At 41.4% G+C, this 27062-nt stretch overlaps 1 protein-coding gene across 1 annotated transcript in view; it reads right to left on the reverse strand.

Annotated features, from left to right (window-relative positions):
• Positions 1-27062, reverse strand: part of MGAT5 (alpha-1,6-mannosylglycoprotein 6-beta-N-acetylglucosaminyltransferase) — a 364482-nt gene that overhangs the window by 114682 nt on the left and 222738 nt on the right. The window contains exons 7-10 of the mRNA XM_060151522.1: positions 20991-21062; positions 18616-18777; positions 15072-15241; positions 11247-11381 (exon numbers count right to left, since the gene is read on the reverse strand). Coding sequence (XP_060007505.1) covers positions 11247-11381; positions 15072-15241; positions 18616-18777; positions 20991-21062 — 539 coding nt within the window. The remainder of the gene's footprint in view (positions 1-11246; positions 11382-15071; positions 15242-18615; positions 18778-20990; positions 21063-27062) is intronic.

The raw sequence follows: 27062 nt of genomic DNA on the forward strand, positions 1-27062 counted from the left end.
TTTTTTCCTTGTGATAAGAGCTCTTGGGTTGTACTTATCTTAGAGCTGCAAGTTTATACCTTTTGACTACCACTCCTCCAACTCCCCCTCCCCCCACCCCCTTCCTCTGGTAACCACAAGTCTGATCTCTTTGTCCATGACTTTGTCTTTGTTTTCGAAGTATAATTGACCTATAGCACTATGCCAGTTCCTGGTGTGTAGTATAGTGATTCCATATTTCTGTACATTACAAAACGATCACCATGATAAGTCTAGTTACCATCTGTCACCACACAAAGATATTACAATATTATTGATTATATTCTCACACTGTGCATTTCATACCTGTGAAAGGATTTTTAAAATTAAGGTATGTACATTGGGGTACGTGTCCTTTATACAATGGAATATTACTCAGCCATAAAAAGGAACAAAACTGGGTCATTTGTAGAGATGTGGATGGACCTAGAGTCTTTCATACAGAGTGAAGTAAGCCAGAAAGAGAAAAACAAATATCATATATTAACGCATATATGTGGAATCTAGAAAAATGGTACAGATGAACCTATTTGTAGGGCAGGAATAGAGATGTAGACGTAGAGAACGGACCTGTGGACACGTGCGGGGAAGGGGAGGGTGGGACGAATTGGGAGATTAGGTTTGACATAAATACACTACCATGTGTAAAACAGATAGCTAGCGGGAACATGCTGCATAGCACAGGGAGCTCAGCTCGGTGCTGTGTGACAACCTAGATGGGTGGGATGGGTGGGGGGGAGGTCCAAGAGGGAGGGGATACAGGTATACATATAGCTGATTCACTTCACTGTACAGCAGAAACTAACACAACATTGTAAAGCAATTATGTTCCAATAAATAAATAAATAAAGGTATGTATTTTTTAATACATAATGCTGTTGTATACAACAGACTACAGTATAGTATAAACATAACTTTCATGTACACTGGGAAACCAAACATATTGTGTGACTCACTTTATTGTGATACTCGCTTTATTGTAGTGGCCTGGAGTCAAACCCTCAGTATCTTTGAGGTCTGCCTGTGTATCCAAAAGGCAATGAAAAGTGGGTAGTCTCCTCTCAATGAATCCCTTTACTCTGCCCAAGACCATTTCACTGCCCAGTGAGAAAATCACTGCCACTGCAAAGAAATTCCACAACAATGGGTGTTCCCCCCCACTCTGTTTTTGAGAAGATTCTTAATATTCTGAATTTTCATTGTTTTCTTTTCTATTATGGTTTATTACAGGATGTTGAATATACTTTCCTGTGCTATAAAACAGGACCTGTGGTTTATCCATTCTATATATAATAGTTTGCATCTGCTCATCCCAAACTCCCAGTCCATCCCTCCCCCACCCTCACCCCCACAACCCCCAGCAACCACAAGTGTGTTCTCTATGTCTGTAAGTCTGTTTTGTAGATAAGTTCATTTGTATCATATTTTAATTTATTTACTTATTTTAAAAAATTAACTTATTTTTGGCTGCGTTGGATCTTCATTGCTGTGCGCAGGCTTTCTCTAGTTGTGGCGAGCGGGGGCTACTCTTTGTTGTGCTGTGCAGGCTTCTCATTGTCGTGGCTTCTCTTGTTGCGGAGCATGGGCTCTAGGCACGCGGGCTTCAGTAGTTGTGGCGTGCCGGCTCAGTAGTTCTGGCTTGCGGGCTCTACAGCACAGGCTCAATAGTTGTGGCGCACGGGCTTAGTTGCTCTGTGGCACGTGGGATCTTCCTGGACCAAGGCTCAAACCTGTGTCCCCTGCATTGGCCGGTGGATTCCTAACCACTGTGCCACCACGGAAGCCCCCGTGTCATATTTTAGATTCCACATATAAGAGATATTATATGGTATTTGTCTTTCTCTTTCTCACTTACGTTGCTTAGATTTGATGATAATCTCTAGATCCATCCATATAGCTGCAAAATGCATTACCATTAAGTGCCCAACATACAAACCTTCAAGTTGCAAACTTTCAGAGATGAGAACATATTATAAACCTATTACAGTACAGTACTATATAGCCGATTGAGTTAGTTGGGTACCTAGGCTAACTTTGTTGGACTTATGAACAAATTGGACTTATGAATGCACTCTCGGAATGGAACTCGTTGGTATGTAGTGGACTTACTACATTTCATTTTCTTCATGGCTGAGTAATATTCCATTTAAATATATACCACATCTTCTTTATCCATTTATACATCGATGGACGTTTAGGTTGTTTCCATGTCTTGGCTACTGTAAATAGTGCTGCTATGAATATAGGGGTGCAGGTATCTTTTCGAATTTGAGTTTTGTCCAGATACATGCCCAGGAGTGGGGTTATCGGATCGTGTGGCAGCTCTAGTTTTAGTTTTCTGAGGAATCTCCATACTGTTCTCCATAGTGGCTGCACTAAATTACATTCCCACCCTCAGTGTAAGAAGGTTCCCTTTTCTCCACACCCTCTCCAGCATTTGTTATTTATAGACTTTTTAACGATGGCCATTCTTACTGGTGTGAGGTGGTACCTCACGGTTGTTTTCATTTGCATTTCTCTAATAATTAGAGATGTTGAGCATCCTTTCAGGTACCTACTGATCATCTGTATGTCTTATTTGGAGAAATGTCTATTCAGGTCTTTTGCCCATTTTTTGATTGGGTTGTTAGATTAATTCCTTATTGAACACACCATTTGCAAGTATTTTCTCCCAGTCTGTAGGTTGTCCTTTCATTTTGTTTATGGTTTCCTTTGCTGTGCAAAAGCTTATAAGTTAAATTAGGTCCCATTTGTTTATTTTTGCTTTTATTTCTATTGCCTTGGGAGACTGACCTAAGAAAACATTGCTACGATTTATGTCAGAGAATGTTTTGCCTATGTTCTCTTCCAGGAGTTTAATGGTATCATGCCTTATATTTAAGCCTTTAAGCCACTTTGAGTTTATTTTCGTATATGGTGTGAGGGTGTGTTCTAGCTTCACTGATTTACATGCAGCTGTCCAACTTTTCCAACACCACTTGCTGAAGAGACTGTCTTTTCCCCACTGTAGATTCTTGCCTCCTTTGTTGAAGATTAATTAACCGTAGGTGTGCGGGTTTATTTCTGGGCTCTCTGTTCTGTTCCACTGATCCATATGTCTGTTTCTGTGCCAATACCATGCTGTTTTGATTACTGTAGCCTTCTAGTATTGTCTGAAGTCTGGGAGGGTTATGCCTCCTGCTTTGTTCTCTTTCCTTAGGATTGCTTTGACAATTCTGGGTCTTTTATGGCTCCATATAAATTCTAGGATTGTTTGTTCTAGTTATGTGAAAAATGTCATGGGTAATTTCATACGGATCAAATTAAATCTGTAGATTGCTTTGGGTATTATGGTCATTTTAACAATATTATGAATTTTCATTTCTTTCAATTCTAGAGGACTTCCAATCTGGAATAACCTTGGACATTAAAGTTAATAATACTAAACTATAAACTAACCTGAAATGGAGAAACCTAGGTCAGGCCATTAAAGATGCATTTATTGGTTAAGTTAAAGGACACATCAAAACATCTCTTTACAGAATAACAATAGAAAAGAAACATATGAAGGGACTTCCAAGTTGTACTAACTGCAAGATTTCAGAGTGCTCTCTTAGGAAGGTGATTCAAAACAAAACGTAGGTCAATACATACTACCAGTTGGTAAAGCTGGTACTAATTTCATGATTTTTACCCAAATTCATGACCATTGACACTATTAAATAATTATGGGGCTTCCCTGGTGGCGCAGTGGTTGAGAGTCCGCCTGCCGATGCAGGGGACACGGGTTCGTGCCCCGGTCCGGGAAGATCCCACATGCCGTGGAGCGGCTGGGCCCGTAAGCCATGGCCACTGAGCCTGCGCGTCTGGAGCCTGTGCTCCGCAACGGGAGAGGCCACAACAGTGAGAGGCCCGCGTACCGCAAAACAAAAACAAAAACAAAAACAATTATGATGCTTAAATGTATTCACCTTTTAAAATTTATTGGAAAATTTTATAGACCACAAATAAAAGACAGTATCAACTGTAATAAATGGAAGACACAAAAAAGCACATTACTATTCTTCCCCTTTTTTGTGATTTTTTTTTTGACTATACTCCGTTAAAAGTTACTACAAAATAATTCCCTGTGCTTATCTATTTTATACATAGTCATTTGTATTTCAATACAATACCCCTATCTTGCCCCATGCCCCTTTCCTCTCCCCACTGGTAACCACTAGTTTGTTTTCTGTATCTGTGAGTCTGTTTCTCTTTTGCTGAATACGTTCATTTTATTTTTTAGATTTGGCATATAACTGATATCATACCACACGTGTCTTTCTCTGTCTGACTTACTTCAGTAAGCATAATATCCTCTAGGATATTGCTGCAAACGGAAGAATTTCATTCTTTTTTTTTTATCACTGAGTAGTATTCCACTGTATATATATGCCACTTCTTCTTTATCAATTTGTCTACTGAAGGACCCTTAGGTTGTTTCCATACCTTGGCTATTGAAAATAGTGCTGATATGAACACTGGGGTGCACATGTCTTTCTGAATTAGTGTTTTCAACTTTTTTGGATATACACCACAGCAGTGGAATTGCTGCGTCATATGGTAGCTCTTTTTTAGGTTTTTGAGGAACCTTCATACTGTTTTCATAGCAGCTATACCCATTTACTTTCCCACCATGCTGTTTGGGTTACTAAAGCTTTGTAGTGTAGACCAGCGGTCCCCAACCTTTTTGACACCAGGGACCGGTTTCATGTAAGACAATTTTTCCACGGATCAGGGATGGGGATGGTTCAGGCTGTAATGCGAGTGATGGGAGTGGCAGATGAAGCTTCACTCACTCACCTGCCTGCCGCTCACCTCCTGCTGTGTGGCCTGGTTCCTAGCAGGTTGCAGACCAGGACTGGTCCGCAGCCTGGGGGTCAGGGACCCGTGGTATAGACTGAATGAAAAGTCAGGAAGCGAAATACCTCCAGTTTTGTTCTTTTTCCTTGGACTGCTTGGCAATTCAGGTTCTTTTGTGGTTCCATATAAATTTTAGGAATATTTGTTCTAGTTCTGTGAAAAATGTTACGGGTATTTTGACAGGGATCACATTAAATCTGTAGATTGCTTTGAGTGGCATGGCCATGTTAAAAATATTAATTCTTCCAATCCACGAGTGCAGGGTATCTTTCCATTTCTTTGTATCATCTTCATTTTCCTTCATCAATGTTTTACAGTTTTCAGAGTATAGGTTTTTCACCTCCTTGGTTAAGTTTATTCCCAGGAATTTTATACTTTTTGAAGCGGTTTTAAACAGGATTGTTTTTTTACTTTCTCTTTCTGACAGTTCATTATTAATGTATAGAAAAGCAACAGATTTCTGTATATTGATATTATATCCTAAAACTTCTCTGAATTTATTAGCTCTAATAGTTTTTTGGTGGACACTTAAGGGTTTTCTACATAAAGTATTATGTCATCTGCAAATAGTGGCAGTTTTACTTTTCTCCTTCCAGTTTGGATGCTTTTCTTTTTTTATTTTCGTCTATCGTGGCTAGGACTTCTAATACTACGTTAAATTGAAGTGGCGAGAGGGGGCATCCTTGTTTTGCTCCTAAATTTAGAGGAAAGGCTTTCACCTTTTCAACACTGAGTATGATGTTAGCCGTGGGTTTGTCATAAATGGCCTTTATTATGCTGAGATATGTTACATCTATAACCAATTTGATGAGTGTTTTTACCATAAATGGATGTCGTTTTGTCAACTGCTTTTTCTACTTCTAGTGAGATGATCATGTGATTTTTATCCTTTTGTTTGTTAATGTGGTATATATCACACTGAATGATTTGTGAATACTGAACCATCCTTGTGTCCCTGGAATAAATCTCACTTGATCATGGTGTATGATTCTTTTTATATAATGTTGGATTTGGTTTGCTAATATACTGTTGAGGATTTCTGCATCTATATTCATCAAAGGTATTGGCCTGTGATCTTCTTTTTTTGTAGTGTCTTTTCTGGTTTTTGTGTCAGGGTAATGGTGGAATTATAGAATGAATTTGGGAGTGTTCCTTCCTCTTCAATTTTGTTTTTGAAATAGTTTGAGAAGGGTAAGTATTAGTTTTTCTTTACGTCTTTGGTAGAATTCCCCTGTGAGGCTGCCTAGTCCTAGACTTTTGTTTGCTGGGAGTTTTTCTTTGTTTTACAAATTCAATTTCACTACCAGTGATCGGTCTGTTCAAATGGTCTGTTTCTTCTTGATTCAGTCTTGGCGTGTTGTATGTTTCTAGAAATTTGTCCATTTCTTACAGGTTGTTCACTTTGTTGGCATTTAACTGTTCATAGTACTCTTACGATTTTTTGGATCCCTGCTGTACTGGTTATTCCTCCTCTTTCGTTTCTTCTTTTGTTTATTTGGGTCCTCTCTCTTTTCTTCTTGGTGAGCCTGGATAAAGGTTTATCAATTTTATTTAACTTTTCAAACAACTAGCTCTTGGTTTCATTGATCTTTTCTATTTTTTTCGTCTCTATTTTATTTATTTCCTCTCTGATCTTTATTATTTTCCAACTTCTGCTGACTCTGGGCTTTGTTCTCCTTTTTCTAATTCCTTTAGGTGGTAAGTGGGGTTGTTTGAGAATTTTCTTGTTGCTTGACGAAGGCTCATATCACCATAAACTTCCCTCTTTAAACTGCTTTTGCTGCATCCCATACATTTTAGAGACTGTATTTCCATTTTCACTTGTCTCAAGGTATTTTCTGACTTCCTCTTTTTTTCTTTGATCCATTGCTTTTTTCAGTGGCATGTTGTTTAGTCTCATTTGTTTGTTCTTTTCCCATTTTTCTTTCTGCAATTGATTTCTAGTTTCATACCGTTGGGGTCAGAAAAAATGGTTGACATAATTTCTATCCTCTTGAACTTGTTGAGACTTGTTTTGTGGCCTAGCGTGTGATTTATCCTGGAGATGTTCCATGTACACTTGAAGAGAATGTGCATTCTGCTGTTTTCAGATGTGATGACCTGTAGATATCTATTAAGCCCAACTGCTCTATTGTGTCATTTAAGATCACTGTTGCCTTACTGATTTTTGGTCTGGATGATCTGTCCACTGATGTAAGTGGGGTGTTAAAGTCCCCTACTATTATTGTCAATTTCTCCCTTTACGTCTGTTAGTATTTGCTTTATGTATTTGGGTGCTCCTGTACTGGATGCATACATGTTAACCGGTGTACTACCTTCTTCTTGTATTGATCCCTTTATCGTTATATAATGCTCTTCTTTGTCTTTTATTATAGGCTTTGTTTTAAAAGTCTATTTTGTCTGATATGAATACTGCTATCCCAATTTCTTGCCATTTCTGTTTGCATGAAATATCTTTTTCTATCCCCTAACTTTCAGTCTGTGTGTGTCTTTAGCTTTAAAGTGAGTATCTTGTAGGCAGCATTTAGATAGATCTTTTTTAAATCCAATCAGCCACCCTATGTGTTTTGATTGGAGCATTTAGTTCAATGACATTTAAAGTAATTATTGATAGATATGTACTTACTGCCATTTTATTACTTGTTTTCTGGGTTTTTTTTTTTGGTAGTTCTCTGTTCATTTCTTCTTCTTTTTGTTTCTTCCCTTGTGGTTTGATGATTTTCTTTAGTAGTATGCTTCTGTTCCTTTCTTTATATGTTTTGTGTATCTATTGTAGGTTTTGGATTTGTGATTACCATGGGGTTCTACGTTGACTGTAACTATATCTACTTGTTTTAAATTGGTATTCATTTAAGTTCAAACTCATTCTAACGGATCTGTATTCTTTACTCCTTCGCCACATTTTGTGTTTTTGATGTCATATTTTAATCTTCATGCTTCTCCCCTTATTGCTTTTATAATTTTTTTGTCTTTTAATCTTCATACTGGCTTATTTAACTGGTTGATCTTCAGTACTTACTATATATGTGGCTTTCCCAGGGGGATTTTCCCTTTCCTATAGATTCTTACTTCTTTTCCACTTAGCGAAGACCCTTTAACATTTCTTTTAGGGTTGGTTCAGTATTGATGAACTCTTAGTTTTTGCTTGTCTGAGTTCTTTATCGCTCCTATTCTAAGTGATAATCTTGTTGGGTAGCATATCCTAGGTTGCAGGTTCTTCCCTTTCAGCACTTTGAATATATCATGCCACTCCCTTCTGGCTTGCAAAGTTTCTGCAGAAAAATCAGCGGATAGCCTTATGGGGTTCCACTGTATGACTTATTTTTCTCTTGCTGTCTTTAGAATTCTCTCTTTAACTTTTATCATTTTAATTATGATATGTCTTCATGTGGGTCTGTTTGGGTTCATCTTGACTGGGACCCTCTGTGCTTCCTGTACATGGATATCTGTTTCCTTCTTCAGATTTGGAATGCTTTCGGCCATAATCTCCTCAAATACATTTTAGATCTCCTTTTCTCTCCCTCTCTCAGACACCTATAATGTGAATGTTGGTAGACTTAATGTAATCCCAGAGATCCCTTAAACTGTTCTCATTTTTTAAAATTTGTTTTTCTTTTTACTGCTCTGATTGGGCAATTTCCATTATTCTATCTTCCAGACGAGTTAGGTATACTTCTATTTCACTTAGTCTATTATTCATCCCTTCTAGTGTGTCTTTTTTTTCATTTCACTTATTGAATTTTTCATTTTCGTTGGGTCTTTTTTATACTTTCTAGTTCCTGGTTAAAACTCTAACTGTGTTCATCTACTCTTTACTCTAGTTTAGTTAACATTCTTATTACCAATGCTTTGAATTCTTTATGCAGTAATTTGTTTATTTCTGTTTCATTATTTTTTCAGGGGTTTTCTCCTGTTCTTTCAATTGAGACCAGTTCCTCTGCCTTTTCATTTTGCTAAACTTTCTCTGCCTCTATGAATTTAGGTGAAAAAGTGACCTACTGCAGTCTTGAAGGGCTGTTCTTACATGGGAGTATCCCTATACAGGCTGCGTGTGCCCAGTGCCTTTGGCGGGAGAGCTGGATTTGATGTGAATGCAAGTCACCCTTTCCTCAGGGTGTGCTAGCAGCTATCACCTTGGTATCGGTGGGGCTGGAGATGAAGGGGCCAGAGCTGAAGGCGGGTGTGAGGTGGGGCTTCCTCTCTGCTCGGTGGCCATCACCTCCCTATCAGGGGTGGAGTCTGATGCCAAGGTGCTGAAGTAGAAGCCCTGAGGTTCAGGCCCGAGCTGGCTCTGTTCCTTTAAGTGTGTGCTTTCCCTTCTCCCAGCACTGGGACCCTTACCCCAGAGGACGAGGGAGTGCTGAAGCAAGGACAGAGGATGCAGGCTCTCAGCTTGTGTAGCTTGACCACAGAGATCTGAGCTGTCTCCGGTGCACTGTCTGTACAGGCACCAACAATTGTTTCCCTCGCTCTGCTCAGATGCAGCCTTGGGTCCAAGTACCCTTTTGCCCCTCACAGTCATTCATTGCCCCCAATCTCCTCCACCCCTGCCTTGCTGCGGCACCCTTGGCAGGTGGAGCCTGCGTGACCTCTCAGCACGTACTGGAGGGTGAGTTGTGGTTGAGTGGCCGCCGTCAGAGGTCTGGGCTGCTTCTGATGCACTGCTTGAGTAAGTGCCAACAATGGTCACCGCCTCCCTCACTGCCCAGGCTCCATCCTGGGACCAGGTCGCCTCTGTGTCACACAGTCTTCTCTCTCGTGTGGCCACCCCAGCTCCAGTGCCATCTTGTGACATGGAGTAAGTGGGGCTAGAGCATTTGCTGGGCTACAGCTGCACGTGCTGAGGCAGCTGCAGGAAACCTCTGTCCGTCCTCTCTGCCCTGCCTCAGGAGCAAGCCAGGGCACACATGCTCCACACAAGCAGGGTCTAGGCCTTCCACAGCTCTCCTGTTGGTGCCAGTGGTCCTCCAACCTAAAAAGGGGGCTTGTTTCCCCTGTGTATAACTCCACGACTCAGGTGCCCAATCTGTGGCTCTCACCGCTCACTTCCCAGGGCAGGTCTCCACTTGTGCAATCTCCCTTTTCCTCTGAGTCCCCTCCCAGGGGTCCCTACCTGATCCCTTTTCTTCCCTTCCTACCCGATTACATGTGAATCTTTCTTACAGTCTTGGTTGTACAGGAGTCTTTCTGCCAGCTTCCAGTTGGTTTTCAATGAGAATTGTTCCACAGTTAGATGTATTCTGGATGTGTACATAGGGGGAGGCGAGTCCCACATCGTCCTACTGGGCCATCTTGATCAATCCTCCATATTACTCTTCTTTAATAAGAATTACTAAACTCAAACTAGGTATTTTTTTTGCCTGCTGAACACTGAGACTTACAGCTACTCTCATGCAAGTGTTAAAAGTAGTGTTGGAGATACAGTAGTATCAAACGAAGCCTTTTTTAGAAAGATTGAAAGGAAATTGAAAAAATTTAAAAACTTCATTATATAATTCAATGTTATTTAGTGTCATGCTTGTAAAATTGTTTCAAATGTTGTTCCATGTAAAATTGTTTCAAATACTAAACCATGGTCTCAAACCCACAAGAGGGAAACAGTGAGATCTTCTACTAATAAAAACTGTACACAGAGTAACACATGCACTCTGGTGATACTAAGCATGAGGCTTATCTTTAAAAGTACAAGACCCCAGCATTCAGACAAGTTACGCCCAGATTTCTCTTCTAAGAATGACAAGAATACCGATGGGGGAAAGGGACAGAGAAATAAGTCATCAACTCAAACCTAAGGAACACAAGAAATGACCCTGTCCGTAGTTTATCAAAATCATTATTTGATTAAACAGATGAGATTAGTGTCGACAGACTGACAGAGGCAAGCTAAGTGTTAGGGAAGGGAAAAAGGAGGTTGGATACGTGTTTTCTATTTTTAAAAGAAATCAATGAAAATAATGAATAGCACTTGAAAGTCAAAAGGCACCGAGGAGAATCTGAACTTCAATTAGGAATGAGAAACACTCTACACAGGGAAGCAGCCGCACAGCACAGGGGGATCAGCTCCGTGCTTTGTGACCACCTAGAGGGGTGGGACAGGGAGGGTGGGAGGGAGACACAAGAGGGAGGAGATATGGAGATACATGTATATGTATAGCTCTTTCACTTTGTTATACAGCAGAAACTAATACACTGTTGTAAAGCAATTATACTCCAATAAAGATGTTAAAAATAGAGACAATTATTTTAAAAAAGATAATATTTGATAAGCTTTTTCTACCAGCAACCATGTAACTCTTGTTAAAGAAATAAAAAGCTCTAAAAACTTAAGAACAGTACGTAGCACTTACTGGTAATGAACCCAGGATGGTCCAAGAGTTTTCTTGAATTGAGCGAGTCCTACAATATCAATATAAATGAGCTCAACAATTCTGTCTCCTACAGTTGGGCAGCCAGATCGGTTTCCTACAACCTTCTTCATTATTCTAGAGAAAGGACAGAAGAGAGGGAAAAAAAAAATACAATTTACTGCAAGGTACTGCACTTAGCAACTTTAACAGGTAAATAAACATCCCAAGAATCCTTATCAGGGAGGATGGCATGGCCCTTCCCAGTCAGCTGCCTATCCAAGTTCTGCCCACTCATCACGTCCATCCAAAGCCTCAATTCTGACTCTTGCAAAAGCAAATGGTTGTATACAAACGCAGCCTTGGAAACCAAGGGAGATCTGGGTCTCAATCTGTCTCCATTTAATTTGCTGGTCAAGAAGATTAGGGAGGTCTTTAAGTACTGGTGACAGGGCCAGATGTGTTTTATTTAAACAGATCATTGTAGAAGCAACATGAAGCAGTGGGTCCCAAACATGCCTGCACATTAGAATCACCTGGGGATCTTTTCCAACTTCCCAAGACCAGACCATATCCCAGACTAATTAAATCACACTCCACTGTCTAGCAGCTGTGAGATCTTAGAAAGTAACTTCTCTGAATCTTTCCTCATTTAAAACACACACACACACACACACACACACACACACACACACACACACACACACACACACACACACACACACACACAAAACAGGATTGGATACAGAGAAGACGGTAGGACAGCAACCTCTCAGGAATTCTTCAGGTAGTTAAATTAGGTATTCAGTGGAAAGTACCTATGTATACTAGATATTCAGTACCTATTAGTTTCTCCCAGAGACTGTTCTTATCATACAGCCCTTACTGACCTCCTAAATGTCTTCCATTTCTAGCCTCTACAATATAAACTTCTTTCTGTACTGTCCTGTACTGTTCGCAAATTTCTTTTATGTCTAATTTTTCCTTCTGACTACAATGTATCACAGAACTGGCACTATAGTTTATAAGTTTTCCTTATCCTTCCTTCTATCCACCCACCCATACAAACCCAGCCATCCATCCAAACCCACCCTTGCACTGAGCCAACATGCTTGATCGTACATCAATTTCACATGGGTGGGGCAAATAAGTGCTACCCATACTGCCATTCACCCAGAAATCAGTCATCATTGGCCTTTGTATCCCTGCTCACACCCTGTAACAGTCCTTCACCAGATTATGGACACCCTACTCCAAAGGGCAAGAGTCATCAATAGGGCTCTGCCCTAGAGCTCCATACTGACACTGCCCCAGGCACCCTTTTCTCCACTGGGTTTCTGAAAGAGGTAGGTTCCATAGAACCAATTTCTTCCCAACGATTTGAAAATGTTTTCTGTAAAGGCCCAGGTAGTAAACACTTGCATCTCTGCAGGCCACACATTCTCCGTCACAGCTATTCAGCTCTGCTCTTGGAGAAGGAAAGCAGCCACGGGTGTGGCTTTGGGCGCGTGATACTTGATTAGCAAAAAACGCACAGGACTGCATTTGGCCTGCTCAGCCATCGTCGCTGACTCCTGGTCCACCCTGTATTCAGTGGTTCCCAAACCTGCCTGCACTTTGGAATTACCTGGAAGCATCAACAGATACTTATGCCTGAGTCCTACCCCCATAGGTTGTCATTTAGTTAGTCTGGGATATGGTCTGGGCTTAGGGAGCCTAAAAAGATCCCCAGGTGATTCTAATGTGCAGGCATGTTTGGGACCCACTGCTTCATGTTGCTTCCACAAGTATCTACTCAAATAAAACACATCTGGCCCTGTCACCAGGGCCTAAAGACCTCCATAATCTTCTTGACCAGCAAATTAAGTCTCTGCCTGGTAGATCCCTAATATGCCTTTTCGGAGCTCCCTGGGGAGCGCCTATCCCCAGAGCTCCCACTGTACTCCATTTCTTTACCCCCGACTCATTCATTCATCCCTTCACTCATTTGTTCAGTAAATAGTTATGGGCACCCACTGTGTGCCAGGCACTGTTCTAGGTGCTCAATACACAGTGGTGAGCAATATTCACAGATTCTGCACTCCCTGCGCTGAGCAGCCTCACCTCAATTAGAACTAATCACATAGCAATTAGTGTCAATATTGTGCAACGTATCAGTGGTAATTATCAAAAGGTTGGCATCTCCTTGGCCACACACTGGTCATCTCTGTATGTCCCATACCAAGAAGCAGCCCACAGAGAGCACAGAAGGAATGAACGCTCAATGTATGAAGGCACCCACTTCGTACGTTGTGTTCCCCAGTGTGTTTTAAAAGAAGCGGGAGGAAGGCAACAGGAGGCAGCTGTTAAAGGGACAAAAGTGGTGAAGGGCTCAGAAGACCTCAGGTTTATCGAGTTCTGAACGGAGCACTGTGCTCCGGTGGTCAAGAACACAGGCTTTGAGGTCAGACAGACAGAGGGCTCAAATCCTGGCTCTTCCACGTACTCTCCATGGGACTTTGAGGAAATCTTTTTTGGTCTGAATCTCAGTTTCCTCATCTTTAAAATGCAGAAAGCAACAGTGCCTACTTCCAGGTTTGCACTAAGGACTAAATAACATAAAACATGTAAAACACTTAGTATCTGGTGCATGGGAAGCGCTCAACAAACGTTAGCTTTTTTTTTTTAATATTTATTTATTTTGGCTGCTGCGGGTCTTAGTTGCAGCACACGGGATCTTTGTTGAAGCATGCAGGATCCTTAGTTGTGGCATGCAGACTCTTAGTTACGGCATGCATGCGGGTTCTAGTTCCCCGACCACGGATCGAAGCCGGGTCCCCTGCGTTGGAAGTGTGGAATCTTACCCACTGGACCACCAGGGAAAACCCCCAAATGTTAGCTCTTAATAGGCATCATCACTGTTATGGTTGTCGTAACTGTTGATACTACCACTGTAACTAAAGCCCGGCTCGTGGTTTCAGTGTATGGAAATCATTTAACAAAAAGAGAGCTCACATTATTTTACGGATATTACTGCTTTCATCCCGATACCGCAACTAATCCGTTGTGGACCTCAGACTTAACACAAGTGACCTCTCTGGGCATCAATGTTTTAGACAATAAAGTAGGAGCAGGGTGAGACATACATTGTCTTAACACCTCTTCCATTTCTAGAATGTTCCTTCAAGCCATTTCTCTTGGAACAGTTGACATATTGCTAGATGTTAACTTGGCTGTTGGGCAGAGAGTCTCCATGGGCACTTATCCAAAAAGGAGGGAAGGGGCTCTAAGCATTTCTGCTTAGCCAGTCGTGTCAATCTAAAAGGGATTAAGAGAGGGCTTGAGCTAGAAGCACATTTCAGTGAAATCGAAAAACCCAGGCAGAGTTGAAAGTGGGCTAACTGAAATAGGATTGGATCAGGGCTTTCGAGAAACTCATTCTATCCAAATTAAATTGCAAACAGGAACCTGCCCCGTTTGAAGATTTAGAAAGCTTGCTGTTGAGTGGGGAAGGGTATGAGTTTCAGCAAGAGACAGGGAATTAGGAAAGTCAATAATGTTGCCTGCTGCAGATGCTGGAAGCACCTGTAACAGCAAAGAATAAGCTCCTTAGTTTGAATTTTCTGGCGTTCATTTATCAAGCCTCTGGAGCCTGCAGCTACAATGAAAACATATTAGCCTTTTCACAGTGTATGTATTTAGCTTCTGAAAATAATCTTCTTATCTCCTGTTTCATGAATTATCACTTTCATTTTCCTCCACAAGAAATTACACACCAAGAGAGGGCTTTAAGAGTTTACAATTTCTTTTTTGTATTCTGATTTTAAAATTGAAAAATAATCTCCTTACTCCTTGAGCTCCGCCAGTGAAGCTGAAATCCTAATGTCATGGCCCAGTAAGTACAGAGATGTAATTAAATCACTCCACTGAACTAATTCACCAAGAGGGCCACCACTGAAAGCTGTCTCTGCAATCTTAAATCCAGATTCCTTAGTCAGGAGGCCCAGGTGAACAAGGACCTGAAAAAACAAAAAAAGAAAAAAAAAAAAAAGAGGCACATACTGATTCCCGTCAGACAAAGTACAAACTCCACAGTAACCTACCCAAAAGCCACCACCAATTCCAAAGTCATGTTTACGTTCTAATGAAATCTCCACATGGGGTAAACAATTTTTCTAGAAGGTACAGAGAAAGGAAGGAAATGACTTTTCATTGTTGTTTTAGAGAAATAAAGTCATTACTGCATTTGGTATGGCTATGAGTATGAGGTAGGGACAGATAATCCTGTTTTCCAAAAGTGGGGTACATTTGGAAAATCGGAATCAAAGGGGAATCAAGCAGGACGATAAAATATCTTTTAACTATATTGGGCTTTTTTCCCACAGCTGGAATACGTTTAAGCTTTTAACACGGAAAATTTCAAACACTAACAAAAGCTGACATGACAATATAGTCAATTCCACTGTACTCAACAATTATTAACTTCAACAATGATTAACTCCTGACAAGTCTTATTTAATGTACATCCCTCATTTTCTCCCAACCCCTCTAGCTTATCTTGCAGCAAATCCTAGACAGCCCAACCTTTCACCTGTAAATAGTTCAGTTGGCATTTCTAAAAGAAACAAACTTTCACTTAAAAAACATAACCGTAACATCACCCAACGCCCCTGACATAGCTATTAAATCCTTAGTATTACCCAATATCCAGATAGTCTATACACTTGCTCAATTGTCACTTATTTTTTTCAAGAGCAGTTGGTTGAGTCAAGTCAAATAAAGTGCACAAATTGTAATGCCTCATACATCTCTTCCTTAACCTACAGTGGTGCCCGATTATCCTTTTTTGGGGGGATAGAGGCTGGTAATTTATTTGTCAAAGAAATTGGGTTGCATTTCCAATAGAGTCTCTCACACTCTAGATTTTGCTGACTGTGTAACAGATTCTTCTGTCCCCTGTGTTTATGGTAAATTAGTAATCAGATCTGCAGCCATGATCAAATTTGTATTTGACTTTTGGGGCAATACTACTTCGCAGGTGGTGACGTGTACTTCCAGTGGTGAGAACGAAATCTGGGTGTTTCTGTTTTGTGATGTTAGCAGCTACTGATGATCACTAGCCGGATGCAATAATCCATTAGGGGTTGCAAATGGTGATATTCTATCATTCCTCCTGCATTTATTAGCTGCAATACTTCTAAAAAGAGAAACTACCCCTCACGAAGGACAGCTTACATAGAAAAAACCTGGCAAATACTTGATTTTTTACTTGACAGTTTTCAAAATAACTAATTTGATCTTTAGCCTACTCTAATGATGACCAATGAGGATTTTAAATATATATATATCTCATTATAAAATCATGAATATAAGTATATTTGATGTGTTTCAATAACTGCAGTTATTATTCTTACTCATTACCAAATTGTACCGTCTTGGGCAATGGGAGACTATTAAAGTTGGCTTCTAAGTTCTTTGACAAAACCCAGTAGTCTTCAATAGTTTCTTTGCTCTCTGACACGACAAGGCGTTCCAAGCTCATCTGGTACAATGTCTGTCTCAGGCCTTAATCAGCCATTTTTCCAAGAACCTTTTAGGCCATTTAGTGAAAATGGTATTTAAAGATCAAAGTCTGGTGCCTAGCATACTCTAGATGATCACTGTTTACAGGCCTTTTCAGTGGACATAGCTAGAAAATTTATTTTTCCTCAAGGATAAAAATAATCATGAGTTCACACTGGTTTTTCCAATTCAAACCCAGGATTACAGGAGCTTTATCAATTTTTATAACATTATCCATCTCACATCTGTTACTTCCTTTCTCTCTCCCACACTGAAAATTCCACTTCTCCAGGACACTAACATAATTGCTAATTTGCTTTATTCCAAGACACATAATGGATTCGGAAGGAGAATATCAACACCACCACCTCTTACAGGATTAGAAAAATTGTTTTAAGATATTTTTGCAGTTTTTTTTTTATCATGTGTGATAGCCCATCAGAAACGTTCAAAGTACTGTGCTCTGAAGTCACTAAGAACAGCCCTTCTCTGTGTAAAGTAAAAGTAAAAGTGGACACGTGGTCAGTTCATTTGCTTTATTTTTTCCTTATGATTTTGTTTTGTAATTAAATTGTTTTACACTTAAGTAAAATGATTCCAGTGTCAAATCTACAAAGCAAGATATATTCAGAGAAGTCTAGTTTCTATACTTGTTGCCTCCACACTACCCCCTCTGACTCCCCTTATTAGACATCTTTTTATTGTGGTAAAACATACATAAGCTTTACCATTTTAACCATTTTTAAGTGTACAGTTCAGTGGCATTAAGTACACTCACACTGTCGTGCAACCATTACCACCATCCATCTCCTTTATTGTTAATTGCATGCTTTGCTATTCCATTTAAAAAATCTGAGCAAGAAGCATATATGTATATCATGTATACATTATATATGTGTATATATGTGTGTGCATATGTATATATCTATAGGTACATATGTAGGTGTAGATACAGATATATAGATAAATTCCTTCTTCCTTTTAAAAATAATGTTCACTATTCTCCACCTACCATGTCTTCACATAACAATATATCCTGGAGATAACTGCAGAGGATTATATAGAAATTACTCTTTCTTTTCATAGCCCACCTGGATCTGTGACCACATACTCTTTCCTGGAGGACTCTTTAATGCCAGGATGTCTGGTCCTGCTGTCTCATAAACTCAAGGGATCTAAGCAAAACTGACTCATTAAACTGTGACTTGGGGTTCTGCACGTGTATCTGTATTTTTGCCCCAAAGGTATCAAATTAGTCAAATTAGGAATACTAAACTCATTTTTCATTTATTTTTAGATATGGGAACAGATTGTTTACTTTTCTCGTTTATTCTTCATCAGAATAGTTCATCTAACGTCATGGCCACTTGATGTATAACTAATAGGAACATAAGCAGAAGCACCACCAAACAGAACAGCAATGAAACTCACCAGTTAGTTGCCCAAATCCCAGAGCTGACACATACCAAGAATATGAAATTGTCATGATGATGTCAACAGGAAGTTCTTCCAGATTGTATTCGGGTAAAGAGCAGAGAATTACATTTCCTGATGCCACTGACACAGAGTCAGAGGGTTCATAGCAAAATCTTACAAGCAGATATTCTGCCTGGCTTCACCCAAGAAACATGTGTACCAGTTCCTGCTAAGTATAATTACTGGAACCGGGGAAAACGACAGCCCCAAACAATGGCTGTACAAGAAGAGACTGCACAGATTCACCCTGAGGGAATATCATTTGAGAAATGACATTTCTCTTAGCCTGTCTCCACAAAAATCAAATTTTCAAGAAAACTGGCACCCAACTGAAGTGAATTAATCAGAAACTCACTTTCTTCCGCTTTCTCTTTTCAAGATTCTGCTTCTCTGCCAAGGACCTGATTGCCTGGATCCACGCATCAGCCATTCGCCGGATCCGTAGCCTCATCCATCGGAATTCTTCATGCTTTTTCATCATACTGTAGAGAATATTAAAATCCGTACGAATCTCTGCCTAGAAACAGAAATTTAATAAAAATGAGTAGAAGATAAGAGGTCCAAAAGCATAATGGTTTTCATGATGTGACATTTGAAAACTTGAAAGAGACAGTCAATTAAACACAGGGCTTCAAAAGCCTGGTCTGCTGAATAGCTTTGCTTGAAGCGCCCAGGACTGCAAATTGAGGCAAAGGCCTCTTGACTGCTGCGCTGCTATAAGGGACATCATTAAAAAATCAGAAGTGGAGAAAGGCAGCACAGACTTGCAAAGCCCTGAGCTACATCAAAAATGCATATTTTACCGGGAATGTGCTTGATACACCTTGAAATTCTCTGCACCCGAATTTACTGGCCCCTTGATCTACTGCAGGGTAGCAGACTCCTGGGAAAACTGAAGTCAATTATTAACAGGCTACCTGCCATTGTGTAGGCTGCCAAAAAGCCTCATTCTGTCCACAAAGTTAAGTAGGGAAATAAATGCTCATCCTCTAGTTTTGTCCCAATCCAAACAAACAGAAGTTTATTATTTTCTAAGGAATTTAAAAGCCAGGAATACCATTTTCCTATAGTAACTGAATAAAATTTCAAATTCAAGCCAAAAGGGCTTCCCTGGTGGTGCAGTGGTTAAGAATCCGCCTGCCAATGCAGGGGACACGGTTTCGAGCCCCGGTCTGGGAGCAACTAAGCCCGTGTGCCACAACTACTGAGCCTGTGCTCTAGAGCCCGCAAGCCACAACTACTGAGCCTGCGCTCTAGAGCCCGTGAGCCACAGCTACTGAAGCCCACACACCTACAGCCCATGCTCCGCAACAAGAGAAGCCACCGCCACGAGAAGCCCGTGCACCACAACGAAGAGTCGCCCCCGCTCACCGCAACTAGAGAAAGCCCACGTGCAGCAGCAAAGACCCAACACAGTCAAAAATTTTAAAAAAAAAAAATTCAAGCCAAAATAACTTAAAAGTCAGGAAGACTATTTTTCTAAGATGGCTGGATGCAACCAGCAATTGAAATAACAAGAGAAAAATAATAACACTAGTATTTTTTTCATATAACATCTAAATAAAACATTCACTAAATCCATCTTTCAGCAGTTACCATAGTTCACTCCAACACTCATCTGACCATGTCCTTGACTCAACAGTTTCCCAAGAATGCCATGGTCTAAGCGAGGCTCGGCAAACTCTGGCTCTTGGACCAAATCCCCCTCGCTATGTAAAGTTTTATCAGAACACAGTCACGCCCACTCATTTACACATTGCCTACGGCTGCCCTGTGCCACCGGTCAGAACTGAGTAGTTGCAACAGAGATCTGGCCTGCAAAGATGAAAATATTTAGTATCTGGCCTGTCACAGAAAACAATTAGCTGATCCCTGGGGTGAAGAATAAAGACTTGAGCTTTTTTTTTTTTTTTTTTTTTTTTTTTGCGGTACGCGGGCCTCTCACTGTTGTGGCCTCTCCCGTTGCGGAGCATAGGCTCCGGACGCGCAGGCTCAGCGGCCATGGCTCACGGGCCCAGCCGCTCTGCGGCATGTGGGATCTTCCCGGACCGGGGCACGAACCCGCGTCCCCTGCATCGGCAGGCAGACTCTCAACCACTGCGCCACCAGGGAAGCCCAAGACTTGAGCTTTTAATACAAAGCTTTTCCAGCCCCTACCTACCTTTCCCATTTCATCTTCATTCCAGCTCATCCAAGCCCCTATGGCCTTGTCCCACTGAACCAGGCTCCACTCCCTGAAAATGCCACTCTCTTGTACAGGCACCTGTCCCCCTGCCACCAGAGACATCTTTCTCTCCTTGACCTGCTATAAACTCATTCAGCGCTTTAAATTCAACTCCAAGGTCATCTTCTCTTTACATGCTCTCCTGACCCATGCAGGCTGAGATCGCCACTTCTTTATTAATTTCCATGGGCCTATGTTTCAGTGTTGACACGGTCATTATTCACAACCATCACCTTCATTATTAAATCACTGGGCGCCTCCACGTCTGGCACCAGGTCTTATTCGTATCAGTAGCCTATCACGTAGGAACCCTCAGAGAACCGCTCAATAAATAAACATATGCTAACTGGTTGACTGATTTGGTCACTCAGACTTCCGCAGGGCTGGGCATAGAAGTTCTTCCGTTTACCGTTATTTCAGATTACAGCTGGCAGAAGACTCCACATGTATCACTTGGCATCATACTCAAATCACAAGCCTAGTAAGAGGTTTCCAAAATCACTTACCAATGAATTACGATCAGCTTCTTCGTAGGGATTTTTTGCTCTCCAAGGTAAATGAGGACACCAATTTTCAACCTGAAAAATAGAAATCAGAGACACTGAGTATGCTGGTGCATCTGTAAATGAATTAATGTCTGTGCAAAGTTCCAAGCACAGTTCCTGGTACACAGGAAGTGGGTTAAGTGGGTTATTACTATTACCGGTCAGACTCCCACACTTTTAGCTAGCCATCCAGAGGCAGGGCCCCTCTCAGATGAAACAATAATTAGCCAAGGTCCCAAGGAGCGTATCATGACACTTCACATCTGTCCTTCAAAGACTTCACAGTGACTGATTCCTTAATCATTTAATCCTCGAACTTCTACACAGAAGGAGAGGGGGTCTTGCAGCAGAAAGTTAAAAGACTTGAACACTGCTGCCAGGGAATGGGAATGCAAAGGTGCCTCTGTGCTATTTAGCAAGAGGACAGGAATGACTCGTTATCTGCTGTGGTGTGGTGGGCACGGAAACATCAAGGCATATGAGCCACAGAACTCCATCGTGTATCACCAAATTAGGAATGCAACAGAGAATTTGAGGCTAACTGATCAAGGCTTCCCCTCATTTTCTGGCTGTTCACTTCACACTAACTCAAGGAACAGGGTGATAAAACCTATTGGAAACAGAGATGAAAGAAAAAAAAAATGCCGCAGCAATCTTGTGAGAGCCATTCTGGAAGATGGACTGTTCTGTCAATGCACTGGAGTTTAGAGAGCTGGGGGAGGAGGAAATTTACAGGAACGACTTCAACAAAGGTTAACAAAGAAAATTAGGCAAATTCACACTTTCTAGTAAATGAAAAATGCACTGAGCAATACTGATGTCTGACCTCTTTGCCAAAACTGGCCATATAATTCCAAGATAGCATGTCACCCATTTATTAATATATGAGGTTATTAAAGATGGTGAATAAACAGGTGCTGAAAATAATGTTTCTGGGGCCAGGTGGACCTATAAAAATGAAGAGTACAAGAGGGTGGGGGGCATCCTTGGAGCGCACGGGGGAGGCAGGGAGGCGTGTGAGGTCAGAGCTCCTGGGTCAGCAATGCACAGTCACACAAGCTGGTTGGCCCTCCAGCTCCTGGTGAGTTTTCAAAGAAACAAAGCAGTTTCACTACTCTAGAAATATCTCTTAAAGCAAGGTGATTTTGACTAGGACCCGAAATAATTGGGCAATCTGCATAAAGCCCTCTGCCACTGCAAATGATCTGAAAGTAACAAGCAGAGGGCAAAAGCTTGGGGGAGGGTGGAATTCCTGGATAGGAAAAGTACACAATATTCTGTTTTCTTTTTGTGGAGTGAAATCAGACTTGACCATATTTGTGAATGACTTCAGAGACTCAAAAGGACTCCTCATAAGAAAAGTTGCAGTGGTTTTTACTCATAAAAAAAAGAAAATACTAACTTGCCTGGAATACCTATGTCTAAATACTGAGCCCTTATACAGCAACATCACCATGAAAGGCAAAATCACCAAGGAAAAGCACTCTATTGACACAAATGAGAAAAGTGAGAGAGAAGCAGCAGAAAAGAGGCCGCCAAGGGGATGAAGCCTCGGCTGGTCCCAGCAGCCTACACACTACACACATGTGTGCCTTGTGTTCTCAGGCCGGACTGAATTATTTAATTCAAATTAAATTTTTGTAAATGGACTCAATAAGACAGTGCTTTAAAGCGTATTTGTAACATGAAGGCTTCAGATGGATTGTAGACCTGATTGTGAGACCTTCCACCGCACAGAAAAAAGCATGAGGATGCGCAAGCAGGGTATAGATTTGTAGTCAACCCCACACTAAATAAATAACAAAATGTACACAGCAGCATGCCAGGATAAAAAATGTCCTCATGAAGAGCACGATAGGGAAAGATGAAACACGACTATGAATAAAGCGAACCAACCCAAAGGAGAGACGTGAGTGAGGTCAGGTAAAGGAGAGTACATTCACTCTTCTGCCCTTAGAAGAATCTTCTGAAATTTACTCGCAGGAAAATACAGTCCAAGGTGATCTTCTAAAATACTGGCTTCCCTACAGAATACTCAAGACTTTAATTCCTCTTTGAAACTGATCTTTATCTCAGTTCTTCTTACTTTAAATCACTGGATAATACTGGGCAAGATTTCAAGGGCAACCCTGAAAGAATGGGAAATGGAGTCTGCCTATTTTAGCTTTTAGCAAGAAATCTTAGCGTTACACATTCACTCATGATGGAGGAGAAACCAATTCTGGACGTCCTGACACAGGAGTACAGTGGGTTTTTAGGGTGGCTGTTTTTGTACACAGTGATAGGATAACTGGTTAACGAAATAATTAAATTATACATAAACCAATTACTCCACAGGGAGAGGGGGAAAAAACAAACACATTTCTTTCTGAAACCTCGGAGGGTTACCAGGATTGGAAGAAAGCCAGCACCTGCAATAACTCCACCTACTGAGACAAAAAGCCCTCAAATGAGCAACATATTCCTAAATAAGAACATCGTTAATAACACTCAGGGAGAATCTTGCTCAGGGCTAATAATTCACCCTCCTCATCCCTAACTGTTTTGTCTGATCTACCTTGGCTCCTTCAGTGAGTCTAACCATCCAGCACAGCATCCTACCAAGAACACTGGACCCCAGAATGAGCCCACTGTCTTCCTGATCTGGAAGCTCTTCTATTTCAACTCATTCTTAACCATCTCTCTTCCTGGCTCTCAGAACCCTAGTGTCCTAGGTCTGCCTGTGGTCATCTTCCTTCACCTACTGCCTTGGCTATGCTTTTTTCCAGCTGTGCCCTTGGTGCTCTCCTTGGGACAGGATCTGTGGCACCGGACCCTCCCACTGTCTACCCTGACCTCTACCAGACTCCTGCAAGCTGGCAAGTCCTCCATCAAGCCCTGTGCCAGGGAAGGGACTGGACAGCCTTAAAATAGTCCACAAATCACCACAGTAAGTCTAAAAATTGAAAACCACCTGAGTTCACGGCAATACGTACACAACAATCGATAGAGGAGCAGAACCATGACTCTATTAACCTTCGATCTGAAGGCGAAACTTCTACAGGAACTAATCTTTTTAGTGCACTAGATTCAGGCTACAAAACGAAGAGGCAGCAGAAACAGAAAAGACCAGCCAGGCTAGACCTTTGGAACATTAAGATGTCTTTCACAGAGAGGGCACAATGAATCACTTTTCTTGAGCAAGGAGATCTAAAATTAACCAATTTTATTTTTGACATTCCTCCTCCCAATGATGTAAACTTCTTTGATCTGAGAAGGTTTTACAGCTTCATCACATACAATGTGAATCAAAGCAAAATTCCTAAACAGACCTCAAACTTACTTTCAAGTTCCGTAGGATGGACAATTCATTACATTTAAGAAAAAAGAAACTGCTTATAGAGATTCCTACAGCTCAAGTTGGAATTTAAAGGGGGAAAAGAAGAAAATTAGAGCAAAAATGAGGAGATTTAACGTATATATGTGTGTACTTCGGTGTAACTGGTCTAACTCTCTGTAGTAATGTTCTGTTCTTTTGAAAGAATAATAATCAGACTCCATTATGGCCTCTTCTCTCATGCTTAATGTGAAAGGTTTTGCTTTAATGGATCACTGACATAGAATTTCACGCTGTTCTTTTCCTAGAGTAAGTGCAATCAAAACTAAATGCGCAAAATGCCTAAGAAAAGTCTGAGGTTATCTCTGGATATTGGCGTCATGGGTCCTTTGCATTTTCTTCTGTATGTGAATCTTCATATTACGACTTTTTTTTTTTTTTTTACAATGAACATTTCTTAAATAAGTTTTAAAGGCATTACATTATATAGGCATACAGTCATTTACTGAAGGTTTACAGTTCAGGGAAAAAAATGAACTTGACTGCATCCCATCATTTAATCCCCTGAAGTGCCCTATGATGTGGGTACCATTGCCAGGTTACAAGTGAGGAAAGCAAGGCTTAAAGGGGCTGAGAACTTGCCGAGGTCCACTCACTAGTGAGCAGCAGGGCTGGGTGATGACTGAGATCTGTCGGTTCCTGGACCAGGACGTGTCAGAGCCACCGTAAAGGCCAAGCTCAGTGAAGGGCGAGGATAAGAGAGCTGCGCAACGTGGAATCCACCAAAATGAATTCTATGCCCAACTCCACAAACAGCTAGGGGGATAGCCTCAAACCATTTGACTTTCAAGTTTTCTCATCTACAAAATGAAGGTGCTGGCTTGGGTGACCTCTTAGTAATTCTATTAGCTTTAAGGTCTGAAAAAGATGGTTGGACATCATCCTGTCAGGCTAGTTGGTTACATACCAAAAGGATACCATTGACTATATCTATTCATTTGATCCACTGATGATACACACATATATACATCCACACAGATTTGTTGAACTGATGACATATCAAATGTAGTTACTCATTAAGGGGCATGCTTTTAAAAAAGACTTCCTTTACTGCACGCCACTCCCCTCCCTGGCCTACTCCCCTGTCTCAAGTTTTGAACAGGAAAGGCACATGGTAAAGGATGTCCACACATGTGAGTGGCTCTGCTATCTGGGCTCATCCTCTCCATCAAACACCTGAGATGATGAATATTTGGGCCAAATTGCTTATTAGGAAAGGTTGTGCCTGTGGGGTGAGTAGAAGACGAAGAAGAAAAGCGACAATATGCTAGGAGCCAAGCACTAGGAAGAGCGCTTCACACACATCATGTCCTTCGGTCTCCACATAATCCTCTGGGCAAGGCCCATCATGACAGATAAAGACAGAGGTGCAGGGCAGCCCCACAGCTGGGGACGGAAGTGCTGTCTGTCCTGCACAGGGCCGTACACTTAGCAGAGAAGCCAGACGTGTGGTTCCTGCAGTCCCACGAGCACAGTCCAGCCTTTGATATTAGAGTATGATTGCCTAGATCTTCTCTACAAAATCCTTCAGAAAGGGTTTACTCTGCTCCTATTGCAGGGCAGTGCTGGAAGGGCCATGCAAGTGATGGTAACTCCCTGCCTGCAGCCCTCGCCCCTGGTGTCTCTTCCACGCATAAGGGGCGATTGTTTCAAAGCCTAAAGTGGATTACATCCTACACTAACTCAGACCCTTCAGTGGCTTCTCCTCGCCCTCAGAATAAAACCCAGAATTTATCCTCAACCTTACGCTGCCTGCCTCACTACCCCCGTCCCCCAAAGAACTCCCTTCCAAGTCCAAACACACGCTAGGCTCATTCTTACCTCGGGAGGGTGGCCAGGTTTGTGAGGGGAGGGGAAAAGATGCTCAGTTAAATTCGAATTTCAGACAAAGGATGATTTTTCTTTTTGGTATGTTGCATGCAGTATCTGTCATACACTCGCAGTTAAAAATTAAATAAAACACTCTTTCCCTGAAATTCATTATCATTAGGTATCTTGTATTTTACCTGGTAACCCCATACCTCAGCGCTTCTGCATCTGCTCTGTCTCTACCTGAAACACTTTTCCTTCCAGAGCTCCCATGCCTGCCTGCCTGCCTCCCTCCCTCCCTCCCTGCCGCACTATACTCCAACTTTTCCTCTGAGAAGCCTTCCCTGGCCACTCTACCTTCTTACTCTGTTTTTCCTCGGCACACCTACCACATGTGGAAATGATCTGACCCATGGGTTGACTGCTAATTGCTGTCCCATCCGAACGTAAGCTCCTTGAGGACAGAAACTTCAGCTGGCCTGTCTCCTCGGTCCCCAGTGGAGGCCCTGGCACACAGCAGGTCCTCAATCGTTACTTGTTACACAGTAAACAAAAAAAAAAAAATCAAAGACATGACTTGAGGACTTAAGGTATTCATGATAAGGATACTCTTTTCCATTTAAGTGACACTTACCTATTTTCATCATTTCATTAGAACCTTTCAAAATACCCTGAGGGAAGCAGGGCAGGCTTTACCTTGACTTCGGTGGGGAGAAACCAGTCTGAAAACTCAAGGGAATGTTCTAGGCCACACGGGTAGGAGTTGGATCCAGACAGGCAATCAGGCCCATGTATTTTCTTTCCATTTTTCCATGTAAGGCATTTTATTTCAAATACAGCAGTTTGTA

This window comes from Lagenorhynchus albirostris, chromosome 6, assembly GCF_949774975.1.
Source record: "Lagenorhynchus albirostris chromosome 6, mLagAlb1.1, whole genome shotgun sequence".
NCBI lineage: Eukaryota > Metazoa > Chordata > Mammalia > Artiodactyla > Delphinidae > Lagenorhynchus > Lagenorhynchus albirostris.